Source organism: Panulirus ornatus, chromosome 9, assembly GCF_036320965.1.
Source record: "Panulirus ornatus isolate Po-2019 chromosome 9, ASM3632096v1, whole genome shotgun sequence".
Classification (NCBI taxonomy): domain Eukaryota; kingdom Metazoa; phylum Arthropoda; class Malacostraca; order Decapoda; family Palinuridae; genus Panulirus; species Panulirus ornatus.
The window spans coordinates 22,320,549-22,341,924 of NC_092232.1; the positions used below are offsets into that span (position 1 = coordinate 22,320,549).

Genomic DNA, 21,376 nt, shown 5'->3' on the forward strand with positions numbered 1-21,376 from the left:
TGATTCGTTGTACACTTTTTTTTTCCCTTAAATTTATCAAATATACGTGGTCTTGGTGAAAGACTATTAATATTAAATGCTCGGGACATAAGGCAGATGTTGCGTGATCGACACATATTACTTGCATGTCTTCATGGTAATTTTCAATTATCTCTCGCCACTATAATTACCTTCTTGTATCTTTACCTAATCCTAAACTATAAATTTCGTTGTACTTGCTCAATGCTCATAGCAGGAAGAATTCCGATGACACGGTGTACCGAGGGAGTTTAAGTTTATGCAAAATTGTGGGTTAAAAATCCGTTACACTCGGGCGTATGAATGGTGAAATATCCATTTCACTTTGTCCCGAGTGACCTGTGCCTTGGTTACCATGAATCAACATTAGTACGAGATGGTTAGACCGGAGACTAACTACATTTAGAAATCTCTTATATTTATTGTCTAATCTGAAAAGAAAAAAACGAAATTGAGACCAGTGATCATCATACCTTAATTGAATAAAGAGAAAGATTCAGTTTCAAAACCCTAATTTACCTGGGCATATGACAGCTCTAGCCAGCATTATGGAGAAGGAGCGAAAAATGTCGAATTTACTGAGGCTAGACAAATGGCACAAACCTCAGAAGCCTTCCTGGCGCATCACGCGCTCGACCCGTAATTTCAAACTCACGTCTTCATCACTCCGTTAGAATGTAATGCATTTTGGTATGAGTGGACGAGTAAGTCGGGGAGGGAAGGTGTGTGTGTGCTCCAGCTCACGATAATCTGACTCAGCCTCGAGTGTTCTACTTAATCTTATGATCCATCCACACATGGACCCACGCAGCCATGATGCACTTTCTTTCACTATCATCCGACCTTGAACTGAACCCTCCCCCACTCCCCCACGAGTGCTTGCCTGGCGACCACGTATATAAAGCGTAGCCTGCCTGGCTCAGCAGCACACAACTCCTGCTCTCTTCTCTTGTCTTCGAGCGCTTGTTCCTCAGCAGCTCAGAAACTCATACACCTTTGAGACTGCCGACCCGAAAAAAAAAACACTCCCGAAAATGAAAATCATTACGACGCAACTGATGATTACAGGTAAGAATGTGTTGTTCAGTTTATAATCATAGATTTATTTTCAGGAAATTTCATATGAAAAAGAAATGTGTTCTTCAGTTTATAATCATAGATTTATTTTTAGGAAATTTCATATGAAAAAGAAATGTGTTCTTCAGTTTATAATCATAGATTTATTTTTAGGAAATTTCATATGAAAAAAGAAATGAGAGAAATAGTATTTTCGTTTTCATACAACTGTCCGTAAAATATATATATATATATATATATATATATATATATATATATATATATATATATATATATATATATATATATATATAAGACTTTAACGATAGGTTTCGTTCTACTGGCCATTCATGGTTGGAATGTGATGTTCCTATTATCTTACCTCACTGTGCGATCATGTTTCCTTTTCTCACCAGCTCTGGTAGGGGCATCCTTGGCAGTGAACCTAAATTATCTCGCACCAGCAAATGGTTTCAACGGCAACGGAGTCAACGGTAACGGTGGTTTCAACAATGGAAATGGCAATGGTGTTTACACTAATGGAAACGGGAATGGTGTGGTGAATGGAAATGGCGCGAGAAATGGAGGATATTCTAATGGGTTTAATGGTAATGGCAATGGTAATGGTAATGGCTTGACTGGCAATGGTAATGGTTATACGAATGGCAATGGTTTCGCAAATGGCAATGGAGGCATAAGCAATGGGAATGGATTTCTAGGTAATGGAAATGGAAATGGGTATGTAAACGGTGGTTATAGCAATGGAAATGGAGTCATTGTAAATGGTAACGGTGCCATTAACGGGAACGGAGGCTACAACGGTAACGGTGCCATTAACGGGAACGGGGGCTACAACGGTAACGGTGTCATTAACGGGAACGGTGTGTACAACGGGTACGTGGACCCCATCCTTGCCCTTGGTCAAGCTATTGGAGGCGGAGGTGTGCCCGGCGTGGACTACCCCATCCTGGCCTCTGTCCCCGTCACCGGATTCTCCTGCGCCGGACAAATCCCCGGATACTACGCTGATACTGAGGCTGGCTGCCAGGTGAGTCTTATAGTGGTGCCCCCGAGGCTGGCTGGCTGCCAGGTGAGTCTTATAGTGGTGCCCCCGAGGCTGGCTGGCTGCCAGGTGAGTCTTATAGTGGTGCCCCCGAGGCTGGCTGCCAGGTGAGTCTTATAGTGGTGCCCCCGAGGCTGGCTGCCTGCCAGGTGAGTCTTATAGTGGTGCCCCCGAGGCTGGCTGGCTGCCAGGTGAGTCTTATAGTGGTGCCCCCGAGGCTGGCTGCCTGCCAGGTGAGTCTTATAGTGGTGCCCGCGAGGCTGGCTGCAGGTGAGTCTTATAGTGGTGCCCCGAGGCTGGCTGCCAGGTGAGTCTTATAGTGGTGCCCCCGAGGCTGGCTGCCAGGTGAGTCTTATAGTGGTGCCCCCGAGGCTGGCTGCCAGGTGAGTCTTATAGTGCCCCGAGGCTGGCTGCCAGGTGAGTCTTATTCTTCCCTCAAAGAGAGCGCCTAGATGAGTTCCAGACTGTTACTTGAGAATAACTTCAAAGGTATATATGAAGCTGCCTAAGAGGCTAAATGGTAAATGAGTCTTATATTGATGATGATGATGATGATGATGCAGTTCACAGGTAAGTCTCATATCAGCTGTCAGGGCTGCTGCTGCTGCAAGGTGCGTCTCACTGTGTGTAGTTCCGGATGTCGGTATAACCGTGAGTCACATGATATAGTGAGTACCTGATGAGTAGTGAGTCTTCACCAACTGCTTGGGTATCTAGAGTACGATGGTTGTTCAGTATGAATGATATAACTAATCATCTTGGCATTATTACACAGGGAATGAATATCATATTAGACTTTGACATTGTCTAATGGAAAGTCAAGTAACATAATCTTAGTTCTTTATCGAATATAACTATATAGAAATAATAAATGAATTATGTACTTTTTCCCAAACAAACGAATTGAACTTTATATCACGCGAATATTCCTATGAATTAAAAGGGTGTTCAAATCACTTTTGATTCTGTAAATTCAGATTCAATAACAATAATAATAATAATGTTTTGTAATCCAGAAATATATATTGCTTCGATACTTAAATCATTTGTAAGTTACTCTGCCAAGACACTTTGGGTAGAACTTAATACAAAGTATATGTATATATGTAGATTACTCAGTAAAGTTAAATGGGTCTTTAAGATATGTTTACACATAACATGACAGAGCATGGATTTCCATATGATACTGTTTTTGCACAGGTGGTTCCCTAATGTCTCTTGTCTTCGGCAGGTGTTCCACATCTGTCAGGCAGATGGCAGGAGCGACTCTTTCCTCTGTCCCAACGGCACCGTCTTCAACCAGCAGTACTTCGTGTGTGACTGGTGGTACAACTTCGACTGTTCCACCGCCCAACAGTTCTATGGTCTCAACGCTCAGATCGGAGTCGTCAACGGAAATGGTTACGGGTATTCCAACGGCGTCGTTAATGGCATTGTTAACGGTAATGGGATTTTCGGTGTTAGAGGAAATGGAAATGGTGTAATCAATGGAAATGGGGGTGTTAATGGCAACGGATACTCTAATGGCAACGGATATTCTAACGGCAATGGAAATGGCATAACAAATGGAAACGGTGCGGTTAATGGAAATGGATATTCCAATGGTAACGGTTTTGCCAACGGAAACGGAAATGGAAACGGCTTCGGGAATGGTAATGGTATCAACGGAAATGGATATTCCAATGGTAACGGAAACGGAAACGGAAACGGAAATGGCAATGGTATTAACGGGAATGGATACAGAAACGGAAACGGCAATGGCATTACCAACGGCAATGGCAACGGGGTCACACCTGCAGTCAACGGCTTGTACCGGACACCCAACTTCTGATCGCCTCCGTCTAACACGTCAACCTCAACGCCTTGAGGATATACGACTGCCCACCCGATAAACTTAGTGAGAAATCTTATTTCTCTTCATCAGACCGCAACTTAGAACTGATAATTGAGGGGACTACGTATACTCTATATGATGCTTTTCCTCACCTACGAGTGTGATAAAGAGTTGATCATATATTGTGGTAAAGATTACCTTCGATATGCTAACGATGCATATCGCCAAGAAAAAATCTTTCTGTCTCTCTCTCTGTTGATGTTCTCACTTTACTGAATTTCTCGTCTCCGCAAAAATGCTTATTTATTTTACTAAGATATTCAGGTATATTAGAATTTAGAAAAAATATTACGAGTGAATATTCCGTGCAAAATATTGAAGAAAACAGATAGTATTCACCATTGATGTGTCGTTAGTCATCAATTACTTGTTCCGAATGCTTGCATACGCCTATGTTCTATAAATCACATACAATAAATATAATATATATGATATACATGTTGTGCATTTATTATCTAACCTGTCAGTTCTGGTGGTCATATTTGTAAATGTCTCTCAGGAAGACAAAATACTATCATTCTTTTATATGATAAACTAATAATGGACTGTTGTTAATGAAATATGAAGGGGGGACAAGGGGAGATGGGCAGATGTAGGGATGTTTTGGTGAGGGTGTTGTGCGATGTGAGAGGGTCAGGGAGAATGGTTAGGTTAAGAGAGAAGAGGTAGTGAAAGCGTTGCGGAAGATGAAATCCGGCAAGAAGGCTTGTGTGGATGGTACTGCTCTTGATTTGTCAAAAAAGAGAGTGACTGTGTTGTTAATTGGTTGGTAAGGACATTCATTGTATGTAAGGATCATGGTGAGGTGCCTGATGATTGGCAAAATGCTTGCATGATACCATTGTACAAAGGCAAAGGGGATAAAGTTGAGTGTTCAAACTACAGAGGGATAAGTTTGTTAAGTATTCCTAGGGAAACTGTACTGGAGGGCATTGATTAAGAGGGTAAAGGCACATACAGAACATAAGACTGGGGAGGAACAGTGTGATTACATAAGTGGTAGAAGATGTGTGGATCAGGTGTTTGCTTTGAAGAATGTGTGAGAAATACTTAGAAAAACAGATGGGTCTGTATGTAGCATTTATGGATCTGGAGAAGGCATATGATAGGGTTGACAGAGATGCTTCGTGGAAGGCCTTAAAAGTATATGGTGTGGGAGGTAAGCTGCTAGAAGTAGTGAAAAGTTTTTACCAAGGATGTAAGGCAAGTGTACGAGTAAGAAGAGAGGAAAGTGATTGGTTCCCAGCGAAGGTCGGTCTGCTGCAGGGGTGTGTATGTCCCCATGGTTGTTTAATTTGTTTATTGATGGGGTGGTTAGGGAGGTAAATGCAAGTTTTGGAGAGAGGGGCGAGTATGCAGTCTGTTGGGGATGAGAGGGCCCGGAAACCGAATCAGTTGTTGTTCGCCGATGATTTGGCTGATTTGAGCGAGAAACTGCAGTTGGTGACTGAGTTTGGAAAAGCGTGTGAAAGGAGAAAGTTGAAAGTAAATTTGAATAAGAGCAAGTTTATTAGGTTCAGTAGGGTTGAGGGACAAGTTAATTGAGAGGTAAGTTTAAATGGAGAAAAACAGGAGTAAGAGGAGTGTTTTGGAAATCTGGGAGTGGACTTAGCAGCGAGTGGACCATGGAAGAGGAGGTGAGTCACGGGGGTGGGGGAGGGGGGGGGGGGGGGTTGAAGGTTCTTGGAGCGATGAAGAATGTGTGGAAAGAGAAAATGTTGTTTCCGGGAGTAAAAATGGGTATGTTTGAAGGAACAGTAGTTCTAACATTATCATACGGTTGCGAAACATGGGCTATAGATAGTGTTGTACGGAGGAGGATGGATGTGTTGGGAATGAAATGTTTGAGGACAATATGTGGTGTGAGGTGGTTTGATCGAGTAAGTTATGAAAGAGTAAGAGAGATGTGTGGAAATGAACAGCGTGGTTGAGAGAGCAGAAGAGAGAGTGTTGAAATGGTTTGAACATATGGAGAGAATGGGTGAGGAAAGGTTGACAAAGAGGATTTATTTCGCAGAGGTGGAGGGAAGAAGGAGAAGCGGGAGACCAAATTGGAAGTGGAAAGATGGAGTGAGAAAGATTTTGAGCGATCAGGGACTGAACATACTGGAAGGTGAGGGGCGTGCAAGGAACAGAGCAAACTGGAACCATGTGGTATACCGGGGTCGACGTGCTGTCTATGGAATGAACCAGGGCATGCAAAGCGTCTGGGGTAAACCATGGAAAGGTCTGTGGGGCCTGGATGTGGAGAGGAAGCTGTGGTTTCGGTGCATTACACATGGCAGCTAGAGACCGAGTGTGAACAAATGTGTATGTATATGTATGTATACGTTGAAATGTATAGGTATGTATATGTGCGTGTGTGGGCGTTTATGAATATACATGTGTATGTGGGTGGGTTGGGCCATTCTCTCGTCTCGCTAACGCAAGAGACAGAAACAAAGTAATAATCACATCATCAGGGAAGATACAAGAAAGAAATATAACTGTCAGTTGATATACATCGAAGAAACGTAGCTAGGACGCCATTTGGTAAATAAGTAACAACCCCAATGGAGGTTGGGTGCCTTCAAGTCTCGCATCAAGCTTATCATAAACTTATTATGTGGACAAGAAGGGGAACTATCACAAAATTTTATCAACAATAAAACTATTCAATTTGTATAGACCTTCACTAATATTAACGTTACAATTCTTTGTGTATTTAATAATAGAAGATTCAGTGATTTTTCTTGTGGTACAGGAGTCAGAGCTAATAACTGAGATGGCATTACTCCGGTCAGTACAATGATCATAATTCTTAACATGATTAAACAAAGCATTTGATTTTTGTTCTTTTCTTATACTATATTCATGTTGCTTAATTCTAACAGAAAGATCCTTACCAGTCTGCCCAACATAAAACTTATCACAATTTCTACATGGTTCTCTCTAGATGCATCCCGTAGAACTTTCTGGTGAGTTCCTCATTAAGATATTCTTTATAGTATTGTTGTAGCTGAAAGCAACATTTATATTAAAGGATTTAAGCAACATGAGAAGTAAAGTAAAATCATCATTAAAAGGCAGAAATAAAAGGTTCTTGGTGTCAATGGTAGGTTTGGGTTCAACTCTATAAGATAATTTCACTGCCAACTTTAAGGGATTTATCAATTAAAGATCTAGGATACATTAACTTGGATCCAATAGAGTATATCTTCTCAAACTCATCATCAATAAACTCTGGAGTGCAAATACGTAATACCCCATACAACATAGACTGGAAGGATAAGTTTAACTCTGTCATGCTGAGCCGAATGATAATGGATAAATTAGCATTCATTGGCGGGTTTTCTGTGTATGCTAAACTTAAAGTTGTTTACATCCCCGTGGACCACGCAATCTGAAAATGGTAACACACCATTACAGGTCTAAGGATCTGAGCATCCTGACTTAGAGCAGGTTACCTCGTCATAACAGCCACACTGCTGACCTGTGCAGTTTCTCTTGCCAACAACCGCCCTTGAACCCCCCCTCTGGAATGCTGGACCGACGACCAAGTATATAAAGCGATGCTTGGCTGATCCCGCGGTACATCTCTCTCTGTCTTCCTCTCGAACCCTCTTCTCTGAGGCTCCTAATAAACACCACTCGGGATGATTCACATCAACGTAGATGGACCTAAAGTGATCATCAGACACCTCTTGTATGCGGAAGTATCGCAGTATGAAGATCACTATGGATTTAGTTCGGGTACCTTCTTCTGAAGAAGGGAGCCCCATACTGACCATTCATATTGTACTCATTGTGATATTCATAGTCTTACTCTTATTCTTATTCCACCACATTCTGTCCGGTCGTTACCATGTGAATTGTAGTAGCGCTGACGAACACGACGCGCCCTCTCAGGAGAGTTCGGCGTGAAGAGGATGGTTAGTTCACACCACCTGAGACGAGCATGATCCATCTGCTCCCTCGGTAATCCTCTTAGATCTACCTGTTTTCTATGGTGCTGTCGGAGAGACAGATCTGTGACTTGAGTGTACCTCATCGTCGAGCCAGCGGAGGAGAGCAACACATATAGAGTTGAGGGGGGTTTTTCTGGACAGAGATTCCGTCCTCGATCACTGGAGCTGTAAGGTTTCCCAGTAAGTTTATGATGTGTTTTCATGTATAATCATACATAAAGTGTCATACTCAGTGACTATTCATCAGCGCCTTACACTTTCATCATAACTTCTTTCATAGAGAGTTTTAAGTCAGGATTTCTTTCGAAGAAAAATGTTGATGTTCACCTCAATACTTTCCTTCACACTAAACTCTCTCCTTCTGATCTCCTCTGTTACCACAAACTGCCTTGCCAGGACCCAGCAGTCTGTTTCCAACCTATATACCATCCTGGGATCATGTGGTGCCCAGATGTAGAACATCTGTCGTCAAATAAATCATTTCACCAGCATAAAATGAAATCACATATCCTATATTCCTTTACAACTGTTTAAAGAGAGTGTTTTCTCTTTTGAGAACAGGTATATCGAAGCATCAGTGATATAGTGTTTGGCTCTAACGGTGTCAGGCAGCGGCAACTGTGGTTTCGATGTCAGCAGCGACGGAAATGGCAGCAGTTAGTCCTACGTCACCATAATGACACTCGTAGAAATGCTGTTGTTAAGAACTGTGTACCCAACTGGAAAGCCACACAACAAGGCATGGGATATACGAACTCTTCAGTGTTGATTTCCACAGCTATGCAAATAAAAATAATGTCAACTGATGTTTTCTTGGTGATGGTCACCCAAACGACTATAGACAAAGTAAGAGTAACTTGTAATGGTGTTACATATTGTAATGGACGTTCCAGCTGTGCGATAAATGGAAAGGGCATTGTGACTGGATGGTAGACATTGTTGCGGCTTTAAGAACGTCAACAGATCTGGAAGGAGTTTCAGGGCTAACAATAGAAACAGATGCAATTTCCAATATGACAATAGAAATGGTTGTGATTGCAATAATGGCAAAAGATATAACCTAGGATCACACACACACACACACACACACACACACACACACACAAACGAAAGTCATAAGGGCCCCAGGAGAATAAGGCTCCCTCCCCGTACAGGACACATACATACTCACATTCACAGACGCAAAAAGACTTTGGTACCCATCTGAACGTAACGTTTAAGGAGACTCTGATAGCATTACAAGCGACGAGAACGGACCGGTTGACATAAAACAGAGCTGTGTTACCGGCGGTGGAGAGAAGAGCAAGGAATGGCTGCGCTCCACCACAAGCAACTTGTAATGAAGGTAATAGTCCATATTAGCCTCTCACCTCTGGCCTACATCAAACACACTGGGAGGCTGATGATCTATGCCCCGCTCATGCAACATCCTGTGTCTGTATTATATGTACGGAAGCTACAGTGAACACTCGCTGACCGACACCATGGGAATGTCCTCTGTCTGAACCCAGTCTAATAATAAAAAAAAAGAGTCCATGACAATCTATTCTCGTTTACATATTGACTACATCGGATATCAATTAACCCGTTTGGAAAATTGTCTAAAGTCGTGGGTTGTACATCTTACGTTTTTCCTGAACTGTGAATCTGATTATGACATACATGTATGATAGAACAAAAATCATTAGTGTGTGTACATAGAGTCCAAGAGCATATTGAACAACACTTCTCTATCACCCCTTGCGTCAAGTCACCTTATGATGGAAAAAAATATTTATGGAAATGAAATCATTGATATAGAAAATATGAATATGCGACATCTATATCAGTCCTGCAGTTGCTAGCCTTGTTGACTATGATTGACACACACACATACACACACACACACACACACACACACACATATATATATATATATATATATATATTAGATAGATAAATAGATATACAGATATATAGATAAATAGATAGATAGATAAATATACAGATATACAGATAGATAGATATATTGATAGATAGACAGATATGATAGAGATATAATGAAAAACGGTTTGTTGACTAAATCAACTGCATCCACAGTATGTGTATGCACTGATCTTATTATACCACGCATCATTTCGCACATCTTCCATCGCATCTCCACGTCACTCGCCCCGGACACTGTACATTTAAGCTTGGTGAGGCGGCTCTGATCGCTTGTCCTCCCTCGAAGATTCTTGCGAATCTATGATCCCTTTAGTCATAGGTCTGTGTCACCTCGATGGGTAGTCTGGCTGTGAACTCGCCTCATACAATCCACCGAAAGAAAAAGTTCTGCTGGAGGGTAACATTATTGGACGATTGTGGGTAACTGGTGTTTTATCAGCCAGGAAGTTGTACATCAAACAGCAATGACTCTGTATTCGAGATTAGTCTGGGCCTCCTTCCGTGGTTGGTCGGTGCGTCTTCCGACCATTATAGCTGTGGGTCAAAATATCTGTGGTCGCCTGTTTATAATTCAGTCCTGTGTACGTGAAGAGTTGATAGATATAACAGTTATCAAACGTGAAGATCATTAAATACTCTCCCCTTGTCTTTTCTTTTTACGTTTCATAATCCTCTCTATTTTTCAATTAAGGCCCGGCCTTGATGTGGACTTTTGTACGTGACTGGAACCTCCAACATAAAAGAAAATAGATACGTACTATACAACACACATATCAACACAAAAATTTGTTCTGAGATTTTACATTCAGGGTCAAATTTTCAAGTCGTTTGCTCTTGGCTGGAATTATATCACTAAGCTGTAAATTGACTGTTGATCATAGTCAGTCTGACTGGCTGGTTGGATGTGGCTGGAAAGTTTGTGATATGATTTGTAAGTCACTGATCTGTATTAGATGTTACAAAAACGAGATCTTGCAATGCTACATCAGATTCTACCATTTCTTTCTCATCTATACCACAGTTTCTGTATATGGAGGGATAATCCTGGGATGATCTCAGATTAGATACAGTGGAAAGAGTTAATAAAAAGTAGAGGATCTTAAGAACATTGCTATAATAGTTCATCAATGATTTGAAGAAGATGAAGGCATTCGTTCCTTTCCTTCCAGTTTGACATCATGAAACAATTGAATTAGACAAGACTTAACATACCTCACTGTCTTCTTCACGTGCGGAAATGATCCTAAAATCATCAAATACACCTTTCACTAAGAACTAGAGACAAAGAGTTTTCACGAAGGTTCCTTGAAACAGACTATGGCTTGAAAGTGTAAGTACTTTAGCAAAGACTTTGCTAAAATGATCGAACATGTTTCTCGTGATCAGACCATTGACACAAACTATCAAACATGATAGAACGTTCCTTACATTTGGAACATTATAGTTTCTTTCCACTTTCAAACGAAGATGAAAATATATCTTGTTATAATACAATCTATAACCAATGCTAAAAAAAAGATCTTGACGCTGACGTCATGAAAGTATTGCAATGCAGTACTCCTCTTCGAGTTTAACCTGAGAAGCTGGTATCCTCCATTAGTGACCCATAAACAACACATGTGTAGACATAGGCAATCAGGCACCGATGTTGCAAGACAGACTAGAAAGTCTGACCTGCTGGGGGCTGCTGTTCTCAGGTGATACAGAAACTCAATTTTGATTTCCATTTCACAGTATTTTTTTCGTATGTCATTCTTATTCTCACCCTCGTGAGTTGGACACGATGGGACCTGAGAGGATCGGGTTGCCCTTACGACTGTGATGGTTTCAGTTGGCGATCCTGTGCTGCAGACTGATATCAATGATGCTATTCTTTTTTTTTTCAGTCTCATTTCATCTGATCTGAGTTCACTTATGTTTGGAGTTTCGGGCTGAAGCTAGTTCTACAATTTGCTACTATCTATAATCTCATATAATTTTTGGCAATATGTATATATATTTTCTACTTTAGAGCGAAAAATTATTTTCTATATCTTTCAGCACGACGATACGACCTATTTAAGTACGGCGGTCCGACTTTGGGTATGACTGTGTGACTTTAGATCGTCGTGTTCAGGGGGGTCTTACCGTCGTGTTCAGTGGGTCTTATCGTCGTGTTCAGTGGGTCTTATCGTCATGTTCAGTGGGTCTTATCGTCGTGTTCAGTGGGTCTTACCGTCGTCTTCAGGGATTCTTACTGTCGTGTTCAGTGGGTCTTACCGTCGTCTTCAGGGGGTCTTACCGTCGTGTTCAGGGGGTCTTACCGTCGTCTTCAGGGGGTCTTACCGTCGTGTTCAGGGGGGTCTTACTGTCGTGTTCAGGGGGGTCTTACCGTCGTGTTCAAGAGGCCAAAGAACTCCTTCACCGACGGAGTCATTTGCGTGAGAATTTTCCTCAGTACAACAAAAGACTCGTCATAACCAGCCATTAGCCCATAATCTGTTTGTGGAAGGCCACTCACATTGTGTGAGACTAATAGGAAAAGAGGTATGAACGAGTGTCATAATTTCCAGGAATCTGTATTATATTCTTACAACAATGACGCAGTTATTCGCCTTAGTTATTACGTAGTTATTATGAAAGTGAACAGCATATGTTTTATATTACTCTTTCATGTATCATTTGGTGTTGTGTGACGGAAAGATGCAGAATCCTATGAGTCTTAGACAAGTATCACAGTCGCTCGACCATGTATCCTTGAGAGAGGGGGGGACACACACACGAGGTGGTCACTGTAGTAAATCAACCCCCACATTTATCGTTGAGTCACGACACAGGATACAGAAACTTGCTTAAGTGAAAACCTATCTAGGATGGATTCGATATTTACATATGTTTTCCAATCATGATAAAACCACTTTTGTATAACTGGAAAGGGAGAGTGAATCGACTCAACGTGGAATCTTTTCGAGATTTTGAACCAACTCAGGAGACGAGTTCCAGACAGATTCCTAGGGTGATATTATACATTTGCAAAGTTTACTCTCGTATTGCATTAGAGAATATTTTTCTTTTGTCTGGGTTTTCAGAAATTAGTAGATCTGTGTTTACAGTAACCGTAGCGAGTGATCCTACCTAATAGGTACACACTATGGCTGAAGATGTAATATGGATATATTTGTAAGTCAGCAAAACTATAGAAGGATATTTTTCTTCTCCGGAGAGGATAACTTTTCTATGAAAAGAATCATTCTTTCGTTCCTTATTGGTTTTCCTCTGTTGGCATACTCATGCTTTCTCATACAGCGAGTCCTTCGGTGCGACAGAGAAGGATCTCCATGTACTGAGTGACAGGCAGACTGACCCTGGATGTTTGTGGGCAGCGAACAAGTCCCAGAACTTCTTAGATGCTTAAGATGCAACTGATGCAATAACTCAGGGTGAACATCTGTGTATCCACTTAAGACATAGCCATTAATTAAGGGTTCCGGAGTCAAACTGTTCTCATTTTCGTCTGCCCCACTTGTCAACTTTACTGATGCTCCTCAAAGCCACTGAAGAAGAAGAAGAAGAAGATCAAAATATTCATGAGAAAATGTGGTTATTCCTTTGGATACACCTACCTGATGTGAGAGTGAGACTCATCGTCAGGTCAGTGAGAACCGTGGCGGCGAGCGCTCACATCCTCACCCCCTACCTCTTACAATCACCAGGACTTCCGTAAGCAAAGTTGTGAGTGGAGGAAATCCTCAAAGCAAAATCTTGTGGCCTTCGTCATCGTTCTCATGATTATGGCCATTATGTTCTTATGACCCGACGTTGACTGCAAGCGATGGATCACAATAATCCAGCTAATCTTTTATTCTTCTGTTTTATAGGACTTACTTTCTCGGCTGCGGAAAACCAATTCGATTTTCGAGGGATCTCTGGTGAAAGGTATCTTCAGAGATGCCTTTTATTTGCAGCGAAAAAGAGAAAATAAAGTATAGGTTGCCCTTGTTTGGAAGTTTGACCTCGATAAAGTATTACAGTTTCTTGAAGATGGCATAGCCCCAGAACAGCAAAACTAGAGATGGGGAAAACTTTGTAATCCAAATTGTTTGTGCGAGACGAGATTCTTGAAATACACAAGTCAGTTATGCTTGATACTTTCGCCTACTGCTCTGTGAATTAAAAATGCACACGGTCCATTTTTTTTTTCGAATTCTAAGGATTTAATCTAATTAATCATTCATCAAAGAGTTTCTCACCAACATGTTGGATGCAACCCTATCGTCAACGTGGAGAATGACGACGGTAGACATGCTGTCTTATGTAACAGGTGTGGTGGGATCTGTTGAGCCTTCAGCCAGGTACCTCACTCTTCACCTCTGTATGACGTTCTCTCATATCACTCGAATCACTTGTTGTCATCATGATCGATTTTGTGCATTATATGCAAGTCATGCTAACTTTTCGATGAAGATGACTTTTATGTTTGCTTCTCACTGGCATGATAGTTATAAAAACTATTCTTCAATGGTCATCAAGTCCACATACATAGTCAGAAAAAGACTCAGAATAAAGTGGACACAGATATGTAGCACAGTGGCATAGACGTCTAACCTAACGGACATTTGTAAAAGATCTTGGCATTTGTATTTGTCCTTCATTAAATTTATCAGGCACGGTGAGGTAATTGTCATCATCAATTTCACTACAGTGCTGGACAAAATCAACACAATATAGTCAAGAAGCGCTTTTAATAGGTTTATGAAATTAAGAACAATATGACTCATGTACTGAACTCACGTTGGCCGGAATATCACCTTAGGAGGGAGCGGGGTAGAGGAACGCTGGCCCGGCTACGGGAGTAGATGAGCTTCGTCTGGTTAGTTCATATTCTTGAGGGAGGGAGGGACTCGCGCATTACAAGTCCAAAGCAAATCCAAACCGTAAAAACAGATCTTTTCCAGGTCCGAGACATGGTACAGCTCAGCAAATCATCCTCAGCGTTTGACTGACTCTGAGCAGACGGTAAGATTTAGATGAATTCAGGTGAAGGTAAAGAATCTCCTTCTCGAAGAGATAGTCCAGGTGTTGTACAATGGAAGACCTTCTAGATTATGTGGTTCTTGGCTGCGTTGCACTATGCCGTCGTACTGGAAGAGCTAGGTCGTCGTACCGATGGAGTTGAGCACGCTATTGTAAATCCGGAAGCAGTTACTTAAGTCAGGAGGCGGTAAGTGAACGTCTGGCACGATCCAAACTCACGGCTCCTCAGCCAGGAACCAAGACTTGGTCAGGTTACGATATTGGTACGAAAAAAAAAAAGAAAAAAAAAAGTCTACCTGGTATTACGGTAAACAGTACGCTTATATATATCTATCAGAGAGTAACTCTCACACAGATTATTGATATAAACTGTGACAAATAGATCCAAGATATGTAAGATGATGATATAGTTAACAGCAACTGAAAAATGGTAATGCCATTTGCCGAATTCATCTTTGCAGTCACCCGGCTGACGATCCAGCGAGAGATGGGAATGAATGACATGGCAGTGTATAGATGATTGTTCACTACACTTGTCATTCATGAAGTCTTGCTTTTTTACATGTTAGCTACAATGGAAGCCACACTATTTTCAGCAACTGATATCCACAGTCTTTCCTGGTTAGGAAGAGATCGGTTAAAATTTTTGTGCTGTACCCCACGACTTTGACCTGACCTACAGTGTTTGCCTAACATCAGCTGACCTATGCAGTTTCTCTTCCCCGACATCCGACCTTGAACACCCTGAGGTTCCTGTTCACGACCACGTATATAAAGGTGCGTCTGGTGGAGCCAGCAGCACAACTCCCGCTCTCTGCTCCTCCTCGTCTTCTCCTCGTGGGCAACCAGTTGTCTTCGACTCTTGCTCTGGTTCAGGACAACCAAAGCCAACCCGAAGCCTGGATAGATCTTCCCTGTGTTGTGGTTATCATATTAGTCAAATATGAAGATTGCCACCTACCTAATACTGGCCGGTAAGTAATGACTTTATTTATATTGATAATGTTTTTCATATATGTATATCATATATTTAATACAAAATAAGTATCATCGCATCAGCCATTTACTATACACCTCATGATCCTGAGTTTCCCAGCTTTGAAGACATTACGTACATTTCCTCTGCTGTATGACCACCTGCCACGGAGAGTTGTTTCATTTCAGATATTCCTGATATCTCTATTCGTCCAAGTAATATCTAATCTACAAGAGGATTAGGTGTATTGTCTGAATGGCAGACGTTATCATATCCTAAGGAGTTTGAATCTAAGCCACCGTCGGTCCTTGCTCGCTGTATAAAAGCCCAAGCTTTCCTTCTTGGAAGCATGCCTTTGTGAAGCTTTACCCGAAGAAAGAAGACCGTTGTAACCCTTCTAGATAACCTTTTATCTCTCTAACGTTTGCTAATTTCAGTCTTTGAAATTCTCTTCAATTCACACTTTCTTAGGCAGTTAGCGTCTCATTACCTTTTATCAGATCACCATCACTACTATTGCAGTACTAGGTGTACTGGTGATATCTTTATGCTTCGCCTCTGGTTTCCCTCTCTCGGGGGAGATTAGCGCGTCTTTTGTTGAGGTCCTTGATATATGTAAGTATCTGAAAGGGTATGGTATAAATTCCTGTTTTCTTTCTTTTCTGTTTTTCATTTTCTTTGATGCAAAGCTCCATTTTCTGTCACTTCCTCGCAGAAGTTTTCGATTAAGCAAAACGTCTCCCTTTATTCTGTCAACAGTGCTGCTCCTCTGGGTTCAATCCTATTTCCTATCATTTTCCTTCTCTTTATGCATCAACTTTATTCATCTTCTAACCCTAGTTTTCTTTCTTTTACGTTGGAGGCTCCAGTCACAGACAAAAAACCACATAAATGCCGGGCCTTAAACTGCATATAGAGAGGATCATGAAAGGCAAAAGGAAGAGACAAGGGAAAACATTTATGAATTTTGGAGGAAATGAAAACCCTATCTTTTAAAAGGTGCCAGGTCATAGTCATTGGGAAAGACATGAGAAAACAGAGTTCCACAGCTTCTAGGTGTAGGGAAAGGCACAGTTATCAAAACGGCCCACCCTTGAGTTGCCAACGGCCACACAGTACTAATGAGACGCAGCAGTCTGCCGAAATATCGCGAGGTCTAGCTAATGGTCGGGGCACACAAGCAGCCAACTCTCGAGAAGAAAAACTCTTGCAGAGGTGATTCCATTCCACATACTTTTACCTCCTTTTCTCTTCCTTCCTCACCCTCATACTCGTTCCTTTTCTTGCCCTGAACACATATCCTCTCTTAACTTGGACCTCTGCAACATCTACATTTCTCCAAATCTTACTAGTCTACCACGATCAAAATTCAGAACATTGCTTTTCAATCCTGCAGTAATATGCTGCGCATAACGATGTCCTCTACTCTGTCCTGAAAACTTCACATAACATCAAAATGTCTGCTTTCCAAATGCTGGGGATGTTGTAAAGGTACCAAATGAATTTCCTCTGAGGAACTATTTCTTACTTAAAGAAGTCTTATTGGTCCCAACACTGCTCATGTGCCTATTGGTCCCAACACTGTTCATGTGCCTATTGGTCCCAACACTGTTCATGTGCCTATTGGTCCCAACACTGTTCATGTGCCTATTGGTCCCAACACTGCTCATGTGCCTATTGGTCCCAACACTGTTCATGTGCCTATTGGTCCCAACACTGCTCATGTGCCTATTGGTCCCAACACTGTTCATGTGCCTATTGGTCCCAACACTGCTCATGTGCCTATTGGTCCCAACACTGCTCATGTGCCTAGGATGGCTTTTCACACACCTCTCTATCAGCAAAACAGTGGATTAAAAACTGAGATTCTATTTCATTAAGCTGAATGTTATACTTTGCTTCAATATGTAAAACAGATCGATGATTCCCTTCTCCATCAATCTACGGATGATAACATTTCCAGAACAATACATAAATGGCGTGTTTGAAGTCCAGTTTGTAATCATGCTCCTCTCTCAACAGGTGTACTTGGGACATCCCTGGCAACACGATTAACTTACTTACCTCCAGTCAATGGTTTCAACGGCAACGGAGCCAATGGCAATGGTGGTCACATCAACGGCAACGGAAATGGCAATGGTGCATACAGAAATGGAAATGGAAATGGCAACGGGGTTTATAGAAATGGTAATGGTGTCTACAGAAATGGAAACGGAAATGGAAATGGTGCGAACGGTAATGGAAATGGAGGCTATTCTTATGGAGTTAACGGCAATGGTAATGGTAATGGTTTGAATGGCATCAATGGAATCGTAAATGGTAACGGCGTACACAGAAACGGAAATGGACTTGGTCGCTACGGCAACGGAAACGGGAATGGGAATGGTATTGTGAATGGAAATGGTAACGGGTATAGAAATGGCTTCACTAACGGCAATGGTGTCATTAACGGAAACGGTCGGGTGAATGGATACACCAACGGCGTTGGTAATGGTATTGTGAACGGAAATGGGTATTCCAATGGTGGAATTAATGGAAATGGAGCGGCGAATGGAAATGGAGTTCTCAATGGTAATGGTTACTCTAATGGTAATGGATATGCTAATGGTGGAGCAAATGGTTTGAGTAATGGAAATGGGGTAATAAATGGCAATGGATATTCAAACGGCAGAGTAAATGGAAACGGATATTCCAATGGAAATGGATACAGGAACGGTAATGGTAATGGAAATGGGTACAGTAATGGTAATGGTAATGGTGTCAATGGAAATGGAAATGGTTACAGAAATGGCGTTAATGGTAATGGAGTGAACGGTAACGGCAATGGCTATAGTAACGGTAATGGTAATGGTTTTGTCAACGGTAACGGTAACGGCTTTACCAACGGCAATGGTAATGGTTACACCAATGGCAACGGAAATGGATTTACAAATGGTAACGGAAATGGCTACACTAATGGTAACGGTAATGGCTACACTAATGGTAACGGTAATGGCTACAGTAATGGCAACGGAAATGGAATTATCAATGGTAATGGCAATGGAGTGACCAATGGTAACGGCAATGGCTACGGTAATGGCAACGGAAATGGAATTATTAATGGCAATGGAAATGGATTTACCAATGGTAACGGCAATGGCTTTACCAATGGTAATGGAGTTAATGGAAATGGGTACACTACGGGTAATGGTGTAAATGGCAATGGTGTAAATGGTAATGGTGTAAATGGTAATGGTGTTAATGGTAATGGTGTTAATGGCAATGGAGCCAACGGGTTTACCATTCCCGTACCTACCATTCCATCTGGACTATACCAGACGCCCAGCCTGTGAACCTTCCCTTCTGCACTACACCAGACGCCCAGCATTTCAACCTTCCCCTCTGGACTATACCTGACCCCTGACCTCTGAACTTCCTCTACATGACCTCTCATACTTCCAACCTACACATATTAGTCTCATAGTCACTCTCTGTATCTATATGCCAAAGATACACTGTGTATACGCATGGGAACCGTATTAGAAAATTATTTAACTATTTATGTATTTAAGTTTCGGATCCTTGTTTAATGTAGACTTATGTGTCACAAAGTGATGATAATGTATTAACTTCAGATTTCATGAACCTTATGTGCAAAATGTCATGTAATTTATCTTTCTTTGTATGTGTCATTTGCTTTTTATTTTAGTAATGTACTCATTTACAAAAACGAAAATAAATGCTTATCAACTATGCCCCATCTATATTATTTCTAACTTTAAGCATTTCCTTCAAGTTCCTACAGTGAATAAGGATTACCAATATTTCTTTTTTCTCAAGATATACTTAGGCAACGAGACGCATATGTTGTATTGTATTAAAGTCAGTGTATCTACAACAGGTTTGATGTTTTCTAGTTTAGTAAGAGGATAAAGAATAAAACAGTTAGTTCTGAAAGTACTGACAGCTCTGGTAAGCTGAATCTGGAGTACTGCACTTGTAAGTGTGATTCTAACTGAAGTCGTTGTAAGTTTAGTGGCTATTCCTTGTACATCTAATATCATATATTTACATGGTAAGTTCGACGCGACATTTTTGACGGTGACGAAGATAACTACAGCACTCTTGAATACAATGAAAATAACAATGTATATTGAAATTCACATATATCATACATCATCTATCTATATCATTATTATTTATTAATGAAATGATCAGGTGAGGAAACACTTCTTTCTTGAATTTTACTTAATTAGAAAGAATATTAATTTTGGAACGGTAATGTTTGTGTCTAATTTTATAGGAAATGATACTGAATATTACAGCCAATAACGTGACACCATCTGAAAGATCTTCATTTCTGCTCTTAGAGACCACGGTAATTGGTGGAATCTGGTGGCAAAAGAAGTTAGCAACTATACTCCTTTGACTTGTGGTCGAGGTTAATCCATTGTAATACATCTCCCTAACTTCGTCAGCATTGGACCACTTTCCAGCGTATTTCGTCCTACAATGAGGAGATAACCAAGGAAGAAGGAACAGTTATTAGTGAATCCCATTTGTTGATAATGATATTTTCCTGTAAACGTAGAGAACACGGCTTTAAATTCATTAGAGTGAAGCAGTGACATATTCAGCGCAAGTATATTTATGATATGATTTCAGCGCGAATTAACTTTGTTATCATTAAGATTTTCCACCATTAAATAGCAAGTAATCTGAGCTGTAAGTCGCCTTCTTTATGCATTTTGATTACACTATATCATCCCAATGTTGTGTACAATCCCTTAAGAAAGTGAAGCCATCTATATGATTTATGGAGTCTGTCGACAAGGGATGCCATCTGAACATGTGGACCGCTGGTGAGAACCCATGAATCCTTATATCTTTCACAGCTGCTGCTGCTGTGAATGAGAACGACTGGGTGATCAAACAATCTTGTTGCATGCCCATGACTATATAGGTCATGAAGCGATACCAGGTTTCAGAACAAGGAAAGCCTGCCGTAGGAGATACCTACCTGATTATAGCTTCAAGCATAGAACTTTGCGCATACTGATATCAGAACTCATTCGCCACCTATCAACCTAGTCTATCAGTTCGTCTACATTAAACCAAAGTCGTAAACAGTAAGTTTCTTTCGTGTGTCTGTATACGAGATTCCATTTTCCGAACTTGAAATCTTAGAACATACTAATTCCAGGGTCACTGATATATGTCAGAAGCATAGTGGTGCCAAGACTGATCCCTGCAGCACACCACTTGTTACGTCTAACTAATGTGAGGCGAGGTAAATGATTTGAAGTACTTAATTATCATCCATTTAGATTATGTGGTAGAAGATAATAACTATGATTTCAGCGAAACTTATGCTACTAATGATTATCTCGGTGACAATTTTTCTCAAATAAAGGTTTCTATTAGTTCACCATCATGGGTTTAAAGGAAACAGGGAGATAATTTACTGGAAGTAACCTATCATCTGTTTTGAGTAGCGAAGGTGC

At 41.1% G+C, this 21,376-nt stretch overlaps 1 protein-coding gene across 1 annotated transcript; it reads left to right on the top strand.

The window, feature by feature from the left end:
- Positions 1-948: 948 nt before the first annotated feature.
- LOC139750269 (uncharacterized) lies at positions 949-19,620 on the top strand. Its single transcript, XM_071664843.1, has 4 exons — positions 949-1,086; positions 1,491-2,122; positions 3,369-3,892; positions 18,394-19,620. Exons 1-4 carry the CDS (start codon positions 1,053-1,055, stop codon positions 19,223-19,225), a joined length of 2,022 nt encoding a protein of 673 aa, XP_071520944.1. The 5' UTR covers positions 949-1,052; the 3' UTR covers positions 19,226-19,620.
- Positions 19,621-21,376: the final 1,756 nt, after the last annotated feature.

Coding starts and splice junctions, on each gene's coding strand:
- LOC139750269 (XM_071664843.1), top strand. CDS start 1,053: ATGAAAATCATTACGACGCAACTGATGATTACAG. Junction 1,087..1,490: donor GACGCAACTGATGATTACAG/GTAAGAATGTGT, acceptor TTTTCTCACCAG/CTCTGGTAGGGGCATCCTTG. Junction 3,893..18,393: donor GGATACAGAAACGGAAACGG/CAATGGCATTAC, acceptor TAATGGTATTGT/GAACGGAAATGGGTATTCCA.